The sequence below is a fragment of the Mustela nivalis genome (genome assembly GCF_964662115.1).
Source record: "Mustela nivalis genome assembly, chromosome: 2".
Lineage (NCBI taxonomy): Eukaryota > Metazoa > Chordata > Mammalia > Carnivora > Mustelidae > Mustela > Mustela nivalis.
In genome coordinates, this window is record NC_139021.1 from 61,718,664 (window position 1) to 61,737,767 (window position 19,104).

Sequence of the window (19,104 nt, forward strand, 5' to 3'; positions counted from 1 at the left end):
AACTTACTTCGTTGTTTTAGGCTACTTAGGGGGTATTTCTTCCAGGAGACAGAGGTTTCCTCAGTCCAGGGATCCTGTCCTGTTCATCTTTGGTCCCCAGAGCCTACTCTGGTCCCTAGACACTGTGGATGCCCACGGCACGGAAAAACAAACAGAAATAATTTCTTTATTCCGAGTGGGCTCTCTGGCTCAGCAGCAGACTTTCTGGGAGACCTGTTCCCTCGGGGCCTCAATGCTCCCCTGTCTCCCCCACCGCGCAGGTGAAGGGCACCCTTCGGCCGGCTGGGCGGTCGCCCGCGCGCCTGCGCCCTCTGCTGCTCTGCTCCGGGCGCGTCTCTGTGCGCGAGTGTCTGGAGAGGCTTGGGTGACAGGCGAGGGGTGGGGGTAAGAGTTCAGCCTGACTCACAGTCTCATTCACGGATTTCGCCGCCGCTGGACTGAAGCTGCCTCCCCAGGCGGCTCCCAACTACTCCAGCACCTCCACAGTCCCCACTTCGCGCCGCTCCACTCTCAGCCAGACGTTCTGACCGACAGACTCGCGAGTGAGTAGCGGCGGCTTGTGCGCCCGGGCAGCGCGGCGAGGTGTCCTCCCGCGTGTTGTGCGTGTGTGTGTGCGTGTGTGTGAGTGTGCGCGCGCGCAGGGGTGTCCCTGGGATTCCACGCAGGCTCGGAGAGCTCCCTGCCAGGAACCGTGTGTCCCTCCGAGCCGGCGCTGTGGTGTGGGTGCCCGCGCCGGCAGCGGTTCGGTCGCCCGCGGAGCGCCGAGGGAGTTTGCCGGGATTCCCCCGCTCCGCGCGCGGCCGCCGGTGGGGTTCCCCGGGAAGGCGCCTGGGCAAGGAGGCGGCGGGGAAGCCCGGGGTGTGAGCGGCTCGCAGGCCGGGAATCCGGGAGCAGGTCTGGCCCCTCAGAGCCGAGGGAGCCGAGGGAGCCGAGGGAGCCGAGGGAGCCGCCGGAGCGGCCGCCCTGGCCACCCGGGCTCTCCGCCTTTCTCCCTTACCCTTCCTCCTTTCTTCTCAGCATCATCACAAAAGCGCGAAATGAAACCCAGTGCGGCGAAGTCCGGCTCTTGTCTCCCACCTGGTGCACATCACCCCAAGCCGCAGGACGGGAGTGGGAGTCCCCAAGATTAGGGGCGGGGGTTTACCCCGAGGACACACCTGTTTTCGCCTCTTGCTGAATTCGATCTGGATGCAGGATCGCGCGAGGGGTTCTGACATATACGCGCCGGTGTGTGTGTGTGTGTGCGTGCGTGTGTGTGTGCGCGCGCGCGCTCGCGCGCACGCACCCCGGGCCCACTCTCGCGGGGTGCGCTCGATGTAAACAGCACACCTCCTTCGCGGCCCCCTCGTGCCAGGACTGCTCGGTAGGCTCCTAGTGAGCTCTGTGACAACGTGCCGCGTCTCTTTGTTTGGTTGTTGCTTCCCCACCCCTCCGCAAAGCAAACTGATTTTCGGTTTCGCGTGACACTGAGCGCTGGGACTTGGTGTGGGCCGCAGCCTCAAATGCCCCTGGTATTTGAAACTGAATAGTTCTTTCGGGCTGGGGGGTTATTTTTAGTGTTGGGAATAAAGAGGCTGGCGCGTTGACCTTTTTGCGGCTGCTTTGGGCTTTGCATACGTGTCTCTAATTGATGAAGCAGACGGATTCGCATACAGTCGCGCACACGTGCTTGCGCACAAGTGTGTACATACATTTCTACACACGTAGCTTTACCCCCTTCTTTTCTTTTTAAAAAATCGGTACTAGGAATGTACTGTGTTTGTAAAAAAACAACAAAAAAACACCCCCAAAACCGAAAGCCCAAAACAAAAAAACTTTCCTTTGTTCTTTTGGGTATTTTCTATTTTGAGTAATGGAGTAGGAGTAGCAAAAGGTTGCAATTAGTTCACTCGAATAAAAGACACTGCTTCTGAGTCAGTGCTGCCAGGTTGATAATTATTAACATATAAAAGCAGATGCTCTGTTTAAGGCAAAAGGGGCGGGGCGGGGGCAGGTCCACGGTAGACAATGAGGGAGGGTCTCTGCCGACCGCCTGCTGCTTATTGTTCGGGCACTAGAGGCTGCAAGCCTGCTGCCGCCTCCTCCTCCCGGGCTTCTCTCCTCGCTCGCCCCTCGGTCCCATCTGGGACTGTTGGAGTCACCCAGCGCTGGCCCCCGGGGCGCCGGGACGCCAGCCCCAGCCGCAGCTGCCCTTCGCTGACCGCCCTCTCTCTGCTTTGCAGGTTGGCATCTTTGCGCCCGAGGGTGTCGCAAGCCGAGGCGGCGAGGACCGGGCGCCTCTGGCCCAGCCTGCCGGGCGGTATGCAGCGCAGGCAACAGCGCTAAGCGCCCCCACTCTGGGCACGGGGCGTACTCGCTCCTGGCGGCGAGCCGAGCCGCGGCGGCGGAGGGCATGCGCCCGGGACGCGCAACGCTCCTGCCGCGAGCTACCGCCCCGAGGTGGACCCCGAGCGGGGCTCATCGCAGGACTGCGCGGACCCCTGCCACCCGGGGCACGCGGCTGCGGAGCCTCGGGGCCGCATCTGCGGTCAGGATGCCCTGGGTGCCTCTCTGCTGGTGAGGATGCTCTGCTGCGCGGCTCTGCATCCCCAGCCCCGGTCCCTGGTGGGCACGACTGAGTGGGCCCGACTTCGGCCCCTCGTGCTGGTGGATGAAAAGCGCCGGAGTCCCTGAGTACGATCAGCGGTCGAACCTGAATTTTAAGAGCCATGGACGAAGGCACTGGGCTGCAGCCCCCGGCGGGAGAGCAGCTGGAAGCACAAGCCACAGTAGGAGCTGTCCACGAGAAGTGCGACCCAGAGACCTTTAGGTCCAAGAGTTTACCGGTCCTGAATAGCGCCTCCTGCCGGCCAGACCTCAGTCCTGCGAATGCAGGAGCCAAGCCAGCCACGGGCTGTACAGATTCTTTGGGCCATCAGGTGTTGAAGCAAGGCCCAAGACGGCTGGCCCCCAGTCCCTCAGCTCCTTCCACTTCCGCAGAGATGGCAGGGCTCATGGATTGTAACCACAGGGTGGAAGTCAGCAAAGCTGTGTCGGTGTCCTCCACTTTGGCCACGCTCCAGGGAAGAAGGTGCCTCTATGTGGTCCTCACTGATTCCCGTTGCTTCCTGGTTTGCATGTGCTTTCTGACCTTCATCCAGGCGTTAATGGTGTCTGGGTACCTGAGCAGTGTCATCACCACCATCGAAAGGCGTTACAGTCTGAAGAGTTCTGAGTCGGGGCTGCTGGTCAGCTGCTTTGACATTGGGAGCCTGGTGGTGGTGGTGTTCGTCAGCTACTTTGGCGGCCGGGGTCGGAGGCCCCTGTGGCTGGCCGTGGGTGGACTTTTCATTGCCGTGGGGGCTGCTCTCTTTGCTTTACCTCACTTCATCTCGCCTCCCTACCAGATCCAAGAGTTGAATGCCTCGGCTTCAAACGATGGCCTGTGTCAGAATGGCAATTCCACCGCGCCTTCGGACCCTCCCGCCTGCCTGAAGGACTCAGGAGGAAATAATCATTGGGTCTATGTGGCTTTATTCATTTGTGCACAGATTCTCATTGGGATGGGTTCCACACCTATTTATACCTTAGGACCAACCTACTTAGATGACAATGTCAAGAAAGAAAACGCATCCTTGTACCTAGGTAAGACTTTCCTGTCTTCTCAAATAAGCTTAAACTCAACAGTGAAAAGGAAACACTTCAACATTTCCCAGGAGATTGTTCTATATATATATATATATATATATATATATATGGTATGTATATACATATATATGTAAAATATGTACATATACATAGGATCTTATCATATATATCTCACATATAATATATATAATGTCATATATATTGCATGTATATTTTAGGCATTAAGCTTCAGTTTATTTTATGTTTTTATATTTCAGCTTCAGTGTGGTATGTTTTAGTTTGGAAGATAATCAAAATAGTAGAGAGGTCTGTGGGCTAATCATCAGACTACACTACACGCGCTTTTCCCAAGTAATACAAACTTTTAACTATGGGGTCATGCTTCTTTCTCTTGCTGCCTGCCTTTGTAAAAACTCTCCTTTATCAAGTTTATCTTCAAATGGCTGTTCTTCTAGAAAGTTCAGGAAGGAATAGAAGTACCTGGCATGCAGAGTGAAGTTTTGGATTATTTACTGCTTTCATGCCCTGCTGCTTCTCATTCTTGTCCCCCACAGCAAGTCTAATGGAGTACCTAGACTACATAAAAGATGCTTTGCTGCCTCCATAGCTGTATTTCTTACAAATCACCTGCCTCACCATTTAAAAACAACAACAACAACAACAACAGCAACAACAAAAAACCTTGAGTGATGACTACGTTATCTTTATACAGAAGCAAGGTCACAAGTTGTAAAGTTAATTTAAAGCTATTTCTATTGCTGGGTGAAGGCTCTTAAGTACATGAACTTGGTAACAAGTGGCTCTTGGATTTGGTGATTTGACTTGCATGAAGCCGCTCCTGTGAGGGGGGTGTTTGGGTTAAATAGAGGTGCTGATATGAGGCCGGGCAGCTGTTGTGGTAGGTTGGAAAATGTAGTTTCTGGAAATCTGTGTGGTTGTCAGCATCTCCCTGTACTAGCTGCCCCTTCAAAACTGAGCTTTTAAAGGGATGGATTTGAACCCTTGAAAAGAGTGAAGAGCAGTCATGCTAGATGAGATCTTTGTTTTTCTGTATTTCTATACTGGAGTCCAACTAAAAGAAGAGAAAGGATTATATTTTATTAAAAAAATGGTAAAGAAGAAAATATCAGTTATACTTATCATTTTATTAGCCATGTGCTGATAGAATCTTTGGTGTGAGACTAACGAGGTTTCAAAGGGTAGTCAAAATGATACCCTTTTAAGAGGGCTCTGCTCTTTCCTCAGCACAACTTCTGTCCCCAGAATCCATTGTAGAGGGTGTCTGAACCATGTGTAGTCCCCAGTAACTGGCCCAAATACATTAGGACAAGAGTTTTATAATTTATTTTTATTATTAAATACAAGAGAAAGAAAATTTCATTCAGGGCAGAGAGCACTAGCTTGCTTGTTACTTTTGCCTCCTTGTTTTCTAACATTTATTACAAAAAATTTCAAACATCTAGAAAATGTGAAACAGTCCATGAACACCAGTATTTCCACACCTAGACTCAGTAATTGCTCATTTTCTCATATTTACATTATCAACCTGTGTGTATGTATGTATGTATGTATGTAATATTTTGTTTTGGTTGGGGGGCTAAGCCCTTTGAAAGTAATTATAGACATCCCTAGTTTCCAGCATGTATCTTATAAGAACAAGGACTTTCTTTTACATACAAACAGGTACTTTAACTTGCTAAGTTCATAATCATTCCTTAAATATCATCAAATATCCAGTCCATCTTCAAATTTCTTCAATGGTCCCCTCAATGTCTTTAATAACTATATATTTTTCCAGCCAGGAGGCAACCAAGATTCTCATACATTGCATTTGGCCCCTAAACTTTTTAGCGGTTTTATCATCTAGAAAAGTGCCTTAGCTTTTTTCTTTTCTCATGATATAGACTTTTTGAATGGACAAGTCTAGTCTATATGTAGAATGTTCTACATTCTAGATTTATGTGATTATTTCCTTGTGGTGTCCCTTACCTTGTCCTCCACCCCACCCCTATTTCTTGTGTACTGACAGTTCAGCCTAAAGGTTTGAATAGATTCAGACAAAACATTTTTGGTCAGACTGCTTCAAGGTAATGTGGTGTGTTTTATGTTACATGTATCTGGCCATTCATTAGTGATGTTAAATTTAATCACTTGGGGGGCACCTGGCTCAGTGGGTTAAACCTCTGCCTTCGGCTCAGGTCATGATCCCAGAGTCCTGGGATCCAGCCCCACATCCGGCTCTTTGCTCAGCAGGGAGCCTGCTTCCCCCTCTCTCTCTGACTGCCTCTCTGCCTACTTGTGATCTCTGTCTCTGTCAAATAAATAAATAAAATATTTAAAAAATTAATCATGTCAGTGGGGGTACCTGGGTGGCTCATTTGTTAAGCATCTGCGTTCGGCTCAGGTCAGGGTCCTGGGATGGAACACTCCTATGGCTTCCTGCTCTGCAGGGAGCCTGCTTCTCCCTCTCCCACTTCCCCTGCTTGGGTTCCCTCTCTCACTGAGTCTCTCTCGGCCAAAAAAAAAAATAAATAAATAATCTTAAAAAAAAAATTAATCACTTGGTTGAGTGGGTGATTGCTAGGTCTTCCCATTGTACACATGCATCTCTCCCTTTGAAAATCCAAAGTGATCTTTAGAATGGTAACTTGACTCTGCAAATATCCTAATTGTTATTCTATTTTTGCTGATCTTTGCCTTCCATTTACTTTGAAAACTTGGATATCCCACCCCACTCCTTGGAAACCATTCATGCAAATTTGCTTCCTCAAAACCAGAGTAGAGCCATACACAAAGGGAGAACGTCTCCTAGTAAGAGCCCTGAGAATTAATTTTTCTAGTCGGGGTTGCCCACTGAGAAGAAAATCAGCAAGTGCTGGGCACTGTGCTACTTTTAGGAAGAACGAAAAGGAGACATCGTCCCAGCGCCTGAAGAGCTTTCAGTGTCATAAGGAAATATTGGCAATTTTAGGGAGGCGTGTGAAGTGAAACGCATGCAAGGGGAAGTAATTTACACCAAGGGTATTTGTTTTTCTTTCTTCTATTCCTCTTCTTCCCCTTCCTCCTCCAATTTTTTTTTTTTTTTTGAAAAATCTTTGATGAATGCCTTAGGACACCTTCTTTGGGAAACTCAGGAGAATTCTCCTTCATATTTAATGGAACTCAGTAAAAGCCACAATGGTTTGAGTACCAGGAATCTTACTTGTATTATTTTATTTAATGTTCTTTCAATGACCTCATGAGTTGGGATTATTTTCCCTGTTTCAAGGACGAGGAAACTGAAGCTCAGAGAGTTTGAGTGACTTGCTTAAGGGCTTCAAACCCACGCATCTCTGACCCTAGAGCCCTGGAGCGTCCTTCCTCGCTGCCTGTTTTTTTTGCCAGGAGGCTCTGAGAGACTGAAATCCCGGGGCTGTGCCGTGTTCAGCAGAGCTCTGAGAATGCTGCAGAAGGTTGCAGAACTGGCCTTCAGTTATCAAACACGATCAAAACAAGATCCTTCTCAAACCTTTCAAGCAGGGTTTTATAGGTAGCCTCTGTATAAATTCAAGTAAGAGACTACTAAGTGATTCTTAGAACATGACAGATGTTAACCTACTATGGTGGAAGATTTCTTCCTAATAAATAACCGGTTTAATATCTTTGTTGTTTTCCACAAAAGAGTTCTATGTTACTTTTTCCACTATCCATTCCTTTCTTAATCTGTCAGTCTTTCTTGCTTCACATTATCACCGGAGAAAAAAGACAAAAGCAAGTACCAGGTTCGTAATGGTGGGCACGGCCAAATAATCTGAATTAACATTAAAACCATTGAAATGGAGTGTAACTGTATGTCTTGATCTTTTGAATGTTTGATGTTAACATTGTGGCAGCTTTAACTGTAAAATGCCCTAACTCCTTCCGCAAAGAGGTTTAGTGTTGACCTGGAAGGTAGAGAAAGCTTTGTAGCTATTGAGAAGCAAGGTTAGTAACTAGACCATGATTTGTCATTGTACTTCAAGGAGAGAGAGAAAATGTGGTCCTTTGAGGGCAAGAAATTAATGAACCAACAGTGAAATGAGAGAGAATGGTTAAGCAGGTGGGAAAAGGGAAGAAAAGGATGCATTTCTAGAATAGAAAGCCACAACTCTGGTTGAGGGATATTCAGGATAAGTAATAATTGCCCATGCGCTGGCCATGGGCCAAGCAGCGTGGGTGCAGCCCTTCTACCTCCCCAGTGTGTGAGCCCCGACTTCACACCACAGAGAGGGGGCGGGATTGGCACAGTGCTTCAGAAAGAGCATTCCCTGAGAGGCAGAAGATCTGTATTTTAGTCTGGCTCTACCAGTGATCGGGGGTGAGCCTTTAGACAAATCCCTTCACGTCTCCCAGCCTGTTTCCACATGGAGATTAGTACATTTGTTTCCCTCACTGTAATATTTTGAGGACCAAATGGGATTACATGTGTGCAAGCATTCTGCCAACTGTAAGAGGCAGCACTCTGCTCTGTTCAAGTGGAAATCAGACTCCTCCTACAGAGTGGGCAGAGTGAGGAGGGAGATATTTTACTCTTTCTGCGTATGAAAAGCCCTAGCCAGATCTTTTTATAGTTGGAAAAAGTAAAGAAACAGTGTGTGGGAAATGAAGACATTGTATAGGAAATCACTCCTTAGAAACATTGTACGGGTAGATTGGCTCAGCGTTTAAGCAATGTTATATTTTGATTAATTGAGTTTTCTGAGAATCCAAGATTTCATAGCTGGTGCTTTCTGTGCATCAGCCTTTGATGGCTATCTTTCTTTAGTGTGTGAACGCTTATGCAACATATATTTGTACCTACTGTAACATAGCAAGAGCTCTTTTGAAGTTTGAGGGGGCTCTGTGTTGTCCCAACTTAAACCACTGTGGGTCTTCGTTTGCCCACACAGACTGCCAGGGGGTTTGGTGAATGAAGACTGGTCCAAGGACATCCTCAGAAGCAATTTTATTATTTTAAGATAAATAGCTGGTGGCTTCTTCTTCTTCTTCTTCTTCTTTTTTTTTTTTTTTTTTTTTTTTTTTGAGGTTTCCTCAGTCTTTTGAAAGTACAGTGAGGCTGAAATCAGTTGAGTTCTATTTCATCAAGATTTCATAGTATAAACATATATGTGTGCAAATATCTGTCTATCTAGCTATCTATCTATCTACCTATAGTACTCTTTGGAGTTATATTGTTATTTTTGGATATGAAAACCCTTCAACATATCTTGTCTGGCTCTACCAGTGGCCAGTGGTGAGACTTTAGACAAATCCCTTAACGTCTCCCAGCCTCTGTTTCCACATGAACATGAGTACCTATCTCCCTCAACATACCTTTTTTCTGTTGTATAGAAAAAATCTCGATCAGTTTTTAGCAGCGTTCTATAGAACAATTTACGTTTGTAAATTGTAGAACAAATTACATTTGTATCTATATTTATAGTAATAAAAACAACAAAAGATACATACATGTATCTTTCAGTTCAGCATTCCCCAAACTGTGTAACCACATATCAAGGTGGTTTTGACAAGTTAGGGGTTCATTTATCTTCAGCAACCAGCCAGCTTTCTCTCTTCCTGCCGGGCTCTTCTTACCGATGACTCCTGTACCTGAAACACTGCATCCTTTTCCTTACAGGGGGGAAGTGGAGGAGGCAACCCCTGTAACTCTCCAGGATGTCCCCTTGGCCAGGTGGAGTCCCCTGGCCTCTTCTAGCTAACATGATTTTGGGAAAGGCAAGTGTTGGGTTTTCTCATCTACATGGAAGTGGAAGGCAAGGAAGATGAAGGTGGTGTGAGTGCTGAGTGACTTCTGGCTGTAGGAGTCAGCCACGCCAGTTGTGTTTTTCTTTTTGTCTCAGTAGCTGGAAAACCCAGGACTTTTTTTTTTTTTTCCCCTGACCAATATTAATAACCTACCATCAGTGGCTTATAGCATTAATTTGCCTGACCTTTTGGTTGGGATTTGGAAAGGGCCCAATAAATAGTACCCTTTCCCTCCCTTGAGCTCTGAGGTCCTTTAGAAATTAGTCAAAGACATAAAGTGGGGGCCAAAATATCACTTTTTTAGATTGAGGAATGAAAGCTCATATCTTTGTGCAGATGGATTGTATAGGAAATCACTTCTTAGAAACATTGTAAGTGTCCCACCACTGAACAGACCTATTCGTCCAGCCACAGGCAATGCTGGACCTCAACAGTGTAGCAGCCCTGGGTCTCCCCATGTCGGGTGGGGCCAGGTCTGGAGGAGCCCCGGTTAAGATTTATGCCAAGAGGGAGAAGGCAGAATTTTTACTCCGTGTGTGCATACTCACTCCTAAAGGAGGAGTTGAGCTGAACATCACAGTTTATTGTAAAATTCATCCATCACATTAATCTTCCTTTGCTTTCCTGGGGAGGAACAGTCCTGGGGCATGGGGGTGGGGAGCCAAGAAAAGAACATTATGTGGAGTATATATTCTCTTCTAAGACTTTTTTTTTTTAAGATTTTATTTATTTATTTGACAGACAGAGATCACAAGTAGGCAGAGAGGGAGGCAGAGAGAGAGAGAGAGAGAGAGGAAGCAGGCTCCCTGCTGAGCAGAGAGCCCGATGTGGGGCTCGATCCCAGGACCCTGGGATCATGACCTGAGCCGAAGGCAGAGGCTTTAACCCACTGAACCACCCAGGCGCCCCTCTTCTGAGACTTTTAACTCATTTTTTATTTTGCTTTAATTTTGCTTGTCTTGTTTGTAATGTGTTCATCTTTGTAAGCCTCATAAAATCCTTCTGGGAAGTAGACTCTGTACAAATAACGAATAAATAAAAAAAATAGTCTCTCCTGAAAGCTAATAGGAAGGAGAATGATGATGGAGGGATTTGAGGAAATAGTCCAAGACACCTGGAGAAATAACGAGAATGGATGCAGGGAAGGGACTGAGAACCACGTGGCATCTGTGGCCCACAACAGTGTCTTGGTGGGATGTTAGTACCTCTCACATATACCTGGGGCAGTTAATCTGTGTCGTACCCTCAGCGATTCCTGAATTTGTACCAGCCGGGTGGTTGTCACTTGTGGCCCCTAAGACAAACTAGTCAGTTTCAGACATTGAGAAAAAACTTCAGATTCGAACTGGCAAGCAGAAGAGTTTAGAGCCTCGCCGTCGAAAAGACAGTTGAGTGCAACTTGATTGATTCAGCCCACCTGCACGGAGAACAGCCTTTTTAGTAGTTTTTGTGCTACAGTTTTGAAGCATGATTTTATTGATCTCTCCCCTTCCAGTGCTCTGAAGTCTCTTAAGTATGCAGTCTGAAACAGCCCTTCTGAAACTTCAATACCGTGGGACTCACTGGGGTGTTTTTTCAAAATGCAGATGCTGCTTCTGTAAGTGTGGAGTGGGGCTTGCGATTCTGCATTTCTAATCCGCTCCCAGGTGAGGTCAGTGCTCCTGGTCTGACGACCATGTTTGGAGCAGCAGGGGTCTACAGGCTGTACATCTTTGGTGCTTTTCCCAGGTGGGGAGTTGCTGTCTGGGCTTGCCGGTGGAGCCCCTGCTGTCCAGACCAGCTGCTGGCTGAGGTTCTACTTCATCAGGAAGAACCCTACCATCTCTTACTCATTTGTGAAAGCAAGATGTCAGATTGGGCTATTTCATAAGCTATGGCGGCTGTTTGGAATTCCACAGTCTTATGACATGGTGATCACTGCTCAGTTTAGTAAGAGAAAGTGGCCTTAGACAAATGGTATTCATTTTGACATTAACCAAAGGGAGTGCCACTTTCTTTACTGTTTTCTGCATTCCGAAGGCTCTGTGCTGTTGGGTTCCTTTGTGTTGGTGGAACCCAGCATGTCAGAGGTATGTCTGTGAGCTGTGCAACTTCAGGTGAGCTCACCTTATGAGGCCCCTTTGGTGGGGGGAAAAGCAAACACACTTGGCTCTACTTTTTTCTTTCTAAACAATATAGGAGACTTAGTGGTGAATTGGGGGTTTGACCGTACATAAATGTAAGATCTGAATATATTGGAAATGATTTTGAAGAGTGAGGATCAGAAGTTTTTCCATTGCAAAGGGTGAACAGACAGAATAGGGCATGAGCTGGACTGGCTGGCAGAGTTCTCTCTAGAGTCAAGTCCAAATGAGTCCCAGAGATCATTTCATTTAGCCCCATTTGTAAAGATAATCATTTGACAGGTGAGGAAGCCTGGGCTCTAGGATTAAAGGATCTGTTCTATATGAAGCAATACGGTAGCTCCTCTAGAAATTAAAAATAGAATTACTATATGAGCCAACAATCCCACATCCAGGTATATATATATATATATATATATATATATATATATATATATCTCCAAAAGAATTGAAAGCTGGGTCTCCAATAGATATTTGCACACCCAAGATCATAACAGCATCATTCACTATAGCCAAGAAGAGGAAGCAATCCAAGCGTCTCTCCACAGGAGTGGCTAAACAAAAAGTGGTGTATGCATACAATGGGATATTATTTGGCCTTAAAAGGAAGGGAAATCCTGACATGATCATCTACAACATGGATGAATCTTGTGCTAAGTGAAACGTGAGTGTTTGACATACACCAGGCATTGTGCTAAATTCTTTATCATCTTATTTTATTCTCAGAAAAACTTTATGGAGCAGCTACGTTTCTTCTTTACTATTGTGGTAAAAGACACATAAGACTAAATTTACTGTCAACATTTTATTTTGTATTTTATTTTCTTTTTAAATATTTTGTTTATTTATTTGAGAGAGAGAACAAGCAGGGGGAGGGGCAGAAGGAGAGGAAGAAGCATACTCCTCTGCTGAGTAGGGAGCCTGACATGGAGCTTAATCCCAGGACTGAGGGATCATGACCTGAGCCAGAGGCAGATGCTTAAGTAACTAAGCCACCCAGGTGCCTCACCATCAACCATTTTTAAGTGCACAAGTTAATAGTGTTCAGAATTTTCACATTGTTGTACAGTAGATCTCTATCTTTCTCACCTTGCAACACTACAACTCTGTAACCATTAAGCAGTAATTCTCCCTCCCCTAATTCTTGGCAACTACCTTCCTACTTTCTGTTTCCAATGTTTTGACTACTTTAGATACTTCATATGGGTAGAATCACACAGTGTTTTTTCTTTTGTGACTTGCTTGTTTTGCTTAGTATGATGGATTTGAGATCCATTCAGACTGTTGCAAATGGCAAGTTCCCATTATTTTTTATGGCTAATATTCCATTGTATACATATACCATTTTTAAAAATACATTCATCTGTTGATGGACACTTGGGTTTCTTCCGCTTCTTGGCTATTGTGAATAATGTTGCTGTGAATATACCTCTTTGAGATTCTGCTTTTAATTCTTTTTTTTTTTTTTTTTTTTTTTTTAAGATTTTATTTTATTTATTTGTAAGAGAGTGAGAGCGAGCACAGGCAGACAGAGTGGAAGGCAGAGTCAGAGGGAGAAGCAGGCTCCCTGCGGAGCAAGGAGCCCGATGTGGGACTCGATCCCAGGACGCTGGGATCATGACCTGAGCCGAAGGCAGCTGCTTAACCAACTGAGCCACCCAGGCGTCCCGAGATTCTGCTTTTAATTCTTTTGGATATATACCCACAAATGAAATTGTTGGATCATATGATAACTCTGTTTTTCATTTTTTGAGGATCCTCCACACCATTTTCCAAAATGACTGCACCATTTGACACTCCCACCAACAGAGCCTGGGGGTTTCAACTTCTTATCTTCTGTTCTTTTGACCAATGGCCAATTTGATGGCTGTGAGTTGATATTGTATTGTAGTTTTGGTTTGCATTTCCTTAATGGTTAGTGATACTGAACATCTTTTTATATGTTCTTTGGAACATATATGTTTTCTATGTTTATACCTTTTATATGTTTTATATGTTTATACTTTCTTTGGAGAAATGTCTAAATGTTTTGTCACTTTTATTTATTTATTTTTAAAGATTTTATTTATTTATTTGACAGACAGAGATCACAAGTAGGCAGAGAGGCAGGTAGAGAGAGAGGAGGAAGCAAGCTCCCTACTGAGCAGAGAGCCTGAAGAGATCCTAGGGTCCTGGGATCATGACCTGAGCCGAAGGCAGAGGCTTTAACCCACTGAGCCACTCAGGAGCCCCTATTTTGCCATTTTTAATTGGATTATTTTGTATGGTTGTTGACTTGTAGAATTTTATTAAATATTCTGGATATTGCCCCTTATCAGATATATGATTTACAATTATTTTATACCATTCTATGGGTTAGTTTTTCACTCTGTTGATTGTTTCCTTTCATGTGCAAAAGTTTTAAGGTTTGGTATAGTTTTATTTGTCTATTTTTTATTGCCTGTGCTTTTGGTGTCATATCCAAGAAATCATTACCAAATCCAGTGTTGGAATATTTCTCCCTATATTTTCTTTAAAAAATTTTTTTAAAAAAAGATTTTATTTATTTGACAGAGAGAGAGATCATAAGTAGTCAGAGAGGCAGACAGAGAGAGGGGGGAAGCAGGCTCCCCGCTGGGCAGAGAGCCTGATGCGGGGCTCGATCCCAGGACCCTGAGATCATGACCTGAGCCGAAAGCAGAGGCTGAGGTCCACCCAGGCTCCCCTCTTTTTAAAATTTTTTTAATTTAAATTCAATTTAGTTAATATATAGTGTATTATTAGTTTCGGGGCTTATGTTTTCTTTTAGGTGTTTAATAATTTTTGGTCTTTTGAGTAGGTTTTTGATTTGGGTTATTTTGCATATGGTATAAAGTCAGGATCTATCTTCCTTCTTTTGTATGTGGACATCTAGTTTCCCAGTATCATTGTTGAACATGGTCTCCTTTACCTATTGCGTAGTCTTGGTTCCCTTGTCAAAAATCGGCAGCTACTTTTATATTTTATATGCTTTTATATTTTATGTATTTATATATTTTATGTATATTTACATACATTTTAAACAAAGATTTTATTTATTTATTTGAGAGGGAGAGAGAATGAGAGGAGAGAGGTCAGCAGGAGAAGCAGATTCCCTGCCTAGCAGGGAGCCTAATGTGGGACTTGATCCCAAGACTTCAGGATCATGAACTGAGCTGAAGGCAGTCACTTAAGCAAGTGAGCCACCCAGGTGCCCTATATACATTTTATAGATGAGGAAATCCAGATTAAAAAGTACACTCAAGGTCATCTCTAAAGTGGCAAAACTAGCATCAAAGGTCATCATCCAAAGCTTGAACTTTAAGCATCAACATTATGGAGAGAGGAGAGGACAGAAAAGTTTATAAACTTCTGGTGTGATTTTGGTTGAGTTTCTTATTTTTATTATCTATAAATGAGGTGAGGAGGTAAGGCTAGTGGTTTCTTAGATTCTTTTTTCTCTAAAGATTTTATTTATTTACCCAAGAGAGAGCACACAGAGGGAGAAGGAGAAGCAGATTCCGCCTGAGTAGGGAGGCCAGTGTGGGACTTGATCCCACAACTCTGATATCCCAGGGCTCTGAGATCATGACCTAAGGCAGATGCTTAACTGACTGAGCCACTCAGGTGCCCAGTGTTATAGATTCTTATCATCTCTTGAGTTCTCTAGTTCTGTTTCTTCTCAGCCTGTCTTCATATGGTCTTGTTCTGGAACTTTGTACTTAGATCTGGAGAGAAGTTGTAGTTTGTTCTGTTTTTCCTTGAGCCATTAGAAGCTAGTCTCTTGAGCCCTTCATCTACCCTCTGTGGCTTGACTGGTATCTTATGTGACAGCTATCCTGTGGGAAACCAGGCATTTTTTTTTTTAAATTATTTATTTATTTTTAGTTCTTAGATTTTATTAATTTATTTGAGAGAGAGAGGGAGAGGGAGGGAGAGCGCACGTGAGCATACAAGCCCGGGAGAGGGGCAGAGGGGAAAGAGAGGGGAGGCCGACTTCCTGGTGAGCGGGGAGCCCCATCCAGGACCTGAGATCACAACCTGAGCCAAAACCGAGAGCTGGACACTCAACTGACTGAGCCACCCAGGCACCCCTTAAAAAAATTTTTTTTTTGAGCAAACTCAACCCACAACGTAGGGTTTGAGCTCAGGACCCCGAGATCAAGAATCACATGCTCCACTGACTGAGCCAGAGTCAGACACTCCTTTTGCTCTTTTTCAGACAGTATGTATTACCTGATGGTAAATTCAGAGTCTACTTCCCCTTCTGAGATTTATGATTGCTTGTGAAACTGTCACCCTGCAAAAATGCTAATCCTTGTTACCTAATATAACCTAGAAAGGCAGGTGCAGGTTACTCTTGCTTAAAAGAGCATATTTATGTAATTAATATTTTCAGCAGGATGACATTACATATTTTGCAACCATTCGAAATTGAATTGTACAGTTCCTGACTGACTAGCATGTGGGAATTCTTGGCTATAATACTTTACTAGTAATAGTAATAATAATGGGATTTGGTTTTGTCAGATGTTTTCTTATTTTTTTGGTCTCGAATTCTTATGAAGGAGATGGAACTTTTAACGTTTTTTTTTTTTTTTCCTTTCTTTTTCTCTTCTCTTCTTTTCTTTTTTTGTAAGAAGAGGGGAGAAATTTAAGTGAGTAAGACTGTGTGTAGTGAATTTGAGACATTAGGCTTTCTGGCCATAGATTTCATATGTATATTAATCTGAATAAATCTATTCCTGATCAATGTATAAAGATAGACCAATAATCCTCATTTGCAAAGTGTCTTTGTATTTGCCAGTATTTTGTCTAGAAACATGCTGTTGGATTTCAACTGGAAAGGGAAACTTTCCTGATTTGAACTGAATTTTGTGGCTTTCCTTTTAGATGAAGGGCAGCAGCAACTTTTAACAGATGCAAACATTTGCCTGAGGTAAATCTGAAAAATTTCCCATGGAAAAGACTTACTTAAAAATACAAATATAGGGGTGCCTGGGTGGCTCAGTGGGTTGAGCCTCTGCCTTCGGCTCAGGTCATGATCTCAGGGTTCTGGGATCGAGCCCCGCATCGGGCTCTCTGCTCAGCGGGGAGCCTGCTTCTTCCTCTCTTCATGCCTGTCTGCCTACTTTTGATCGCTATCTGTCAAATAAATAAGTAAAATCTTAAAAAAAATACAAATATAAATCTTATGGGCTCTGGGATGGCTCAGTTGGTTAGGCTTCTGACTCTTGGTTTGGCTCAGGTTATGATCTCATGGGTTATGGGATTGAGCCCCACGTGGGACTCTGTGCTCGTGGGTAGGCTGCTTAAGGATTTTCTCCCTTTGCCCTTCCCTGACTTGTGTGCATGCTCTCTCTCAAGTAAATATTATTTGTTTCCTTATTATTATAAATAATATTTACTTGAGAGAGAGAGAGAGCACAAGCAGGGGGAGTGGTAGACAGAGGAAGAGGGAGAAGAAGGCTTCTGGGTGACTGGGAGCCCGATGTGGCCCTTGGTCCCAGGACCCTGGGATCATGACCTGAGCCGAAGGCAGATGGTTCCACTGAGCCACCCAGGCGCCCCTAGATAAATAAATCTTTAAAAAAAATACAAATATAAATCTTAGAATAGTTATTCTGAAATTCCGTTTTGCTGGTCTTAAAAGTATCTCTAGGGGGGTGCTGGGTAGCTCAGTGGGTTAAGCCTTTGCCTTCAGCTCAGGTCATGGTCTCAGGGTCCTGGGATCGAGCCCCACATCGGGTTCTCTGCTCGGCAGGAAGTCTGCTTCCCCTCTTCCTCTGCCTGCCCCTCTGTCTACTTGTGATCTCTCTCTGTCAAATAAATAAATAAATAAATAAATAAATAAATAAATAAATAAATATCTTTAAAAAAAAAAAGAATTAATTCAAAAAAGTAACTCTAGGTATTTCAGTCTTATGAAGCTTTCAAAGAAATTAGTTTTAATTTCTTTAATTAGGATTAGTGAAGGGCATTGGTGGCTAATGCAAGAAAGGAAGAGTGATGGGGAAGTTCTCCTAATCTCTGAGTTCAGGTTTTTGGGTGTGCATTGTTCTTTTTTATTCACCCTTTCTTTCCTTTTAGTTTCTAGAGCCCTTGTTGTCAGGGAGAGATCCTTATTTGGAGTCTCATGGGACATTTATTTATTCACTTATGTGACATTTCATACCACTTTGGGGATGACTAATGTAGGACTTGGACCTTCTGGGTCATCCTGTTTTGTAGGAATGCTAAATCATATACAGATGGCTAATTTGTAATTTGACACAAACTTCCACTGTAATCACTGACATGACATTGACGAAATCATGTAACCTCTGCTCCCCTCTTTGTAAAATGATCTAGTAGTGATCCCACCAGAAATCTTCTAATCTGTGGTGATTTTTGAAAGCTTGATTAGGGATGGGAGCGGACTATATACTGTATACTGTATTTCTAAAGCTAATCCTACGAAGTGGGTCCTGATCCCCCAAGAACTTATAATCTAGTTTGACTATTTATTTATCACCATCTGTTCTGGGTGGTTTAAGATGATGATCTGTGAGCTGTGTGACCTCTGGCAAGTCCCTCAACATCTCAACGTTTTCATTTTTCAGGTTTGTCAATTGATGGGTTGGAATTAGAGCGTCTCAAATACTCTCTGATTAGAGATACATGGAGATGTGTGTCTGATACAGAGAGTGTCTGTCCTCTCTGATTTCTTCCGGACCTATTGTACTATATAGGTCCAGACGCTAGCATATTCAAGGCAGTTCATTCTGGTTAAGAGAGTGGCTGCTGGAGCAGGGTTTGAATTCCAGCTCCGCCAGGGCCAGTCGAGAACCTGTGGCAGGTTCTGTGGCCTTTCTGTGCCCGATCCCAACTCTGTTAACCCTGAGATCATTGTGGGCTAGTTATGAATTAATGTGTGGGATGCACTGAAAACAGGTCGTGGCCTGGTACATGGTTAAACACTAAAAAAAAAAAAAAAAAAAAGGTGGGCTGTTATTATTTTTTTAAAAGAATTAATCCTGTTCGGGAAGAGAGTGGTATTAGCTTTCATTGTTCCTGGCAGGGTACAGACCTCTTGTGGCTTTTCTGAACAGGTTGCCTGCCTCACAAGCTATGTTCAGTGTGTCTGCATTGACCACGTCTACTCGGGGCATGGGGTGTTAGGCTAGCCCTGAGCCAGGTGGGATGAGACAGGAGGTTTCTAGCAGTCCACTGCTGTTCCTGACTGGCCAGCACTTTTTCTGGAGGTATCCACTTCATCTCCCTCCCTCCACAATGATATGTGGACTCTGTGCTTCCTTGGGTCTGAAGCGTCTGTTATCTGCCCTATCAAGTGAAGAGCGACCATGGGGAGAAAGAAGACAAAGCTTCCAGGTTATAAATAGCTTCCTGATGAGATGCTCTTGCTATGGGCTTGTGATAATTATAATGGGAGCTGTTGGCTATAATCAAGTTTAATTGCTGAGAAGCATGGGGAGGTAGCCCTAAACACACATGTTCATGGGCTATCGTTATGTTTTTTTCTATCCTTTTCTAGACTTAAAAATCTCGGATCAGCTCTCCAACCAGCAAGTACTTATGTATGAGTATAATTCCA

General features: G+C 44.3%; 1 protein-coding gene across 2 annotated transcripts in view; it reads left to right on the forward strand.

Moving 5' to 3' along the window:
• The first annotated feature begins 295 nt into the window (after positions 1-295).
• The window catches only part of SLCO5A1 (solute carrier organic anion transporter family member 5A1), a 143,396-nt gene continuing 124,587 nt past the window's right edge, over positions 296-19,104 (forward strand). For both annotated transcript variants that reach the window (XM_082721186.1, XM_082721187.1), the window contains exons 1-2: positions 296-542; positions 2,223-3,624. In XM_082721186.1, coding sequence (XP_082577312.1) covers positions 2,709-3,624 — 916 coding nt within the window. In that variant the 5' untranslated portion in view covers positions 296-542; positions 2,223-2,708. The remainder of the gene's footprint in view (positions 543-2,222; positions 3,625-19,104) is intronic.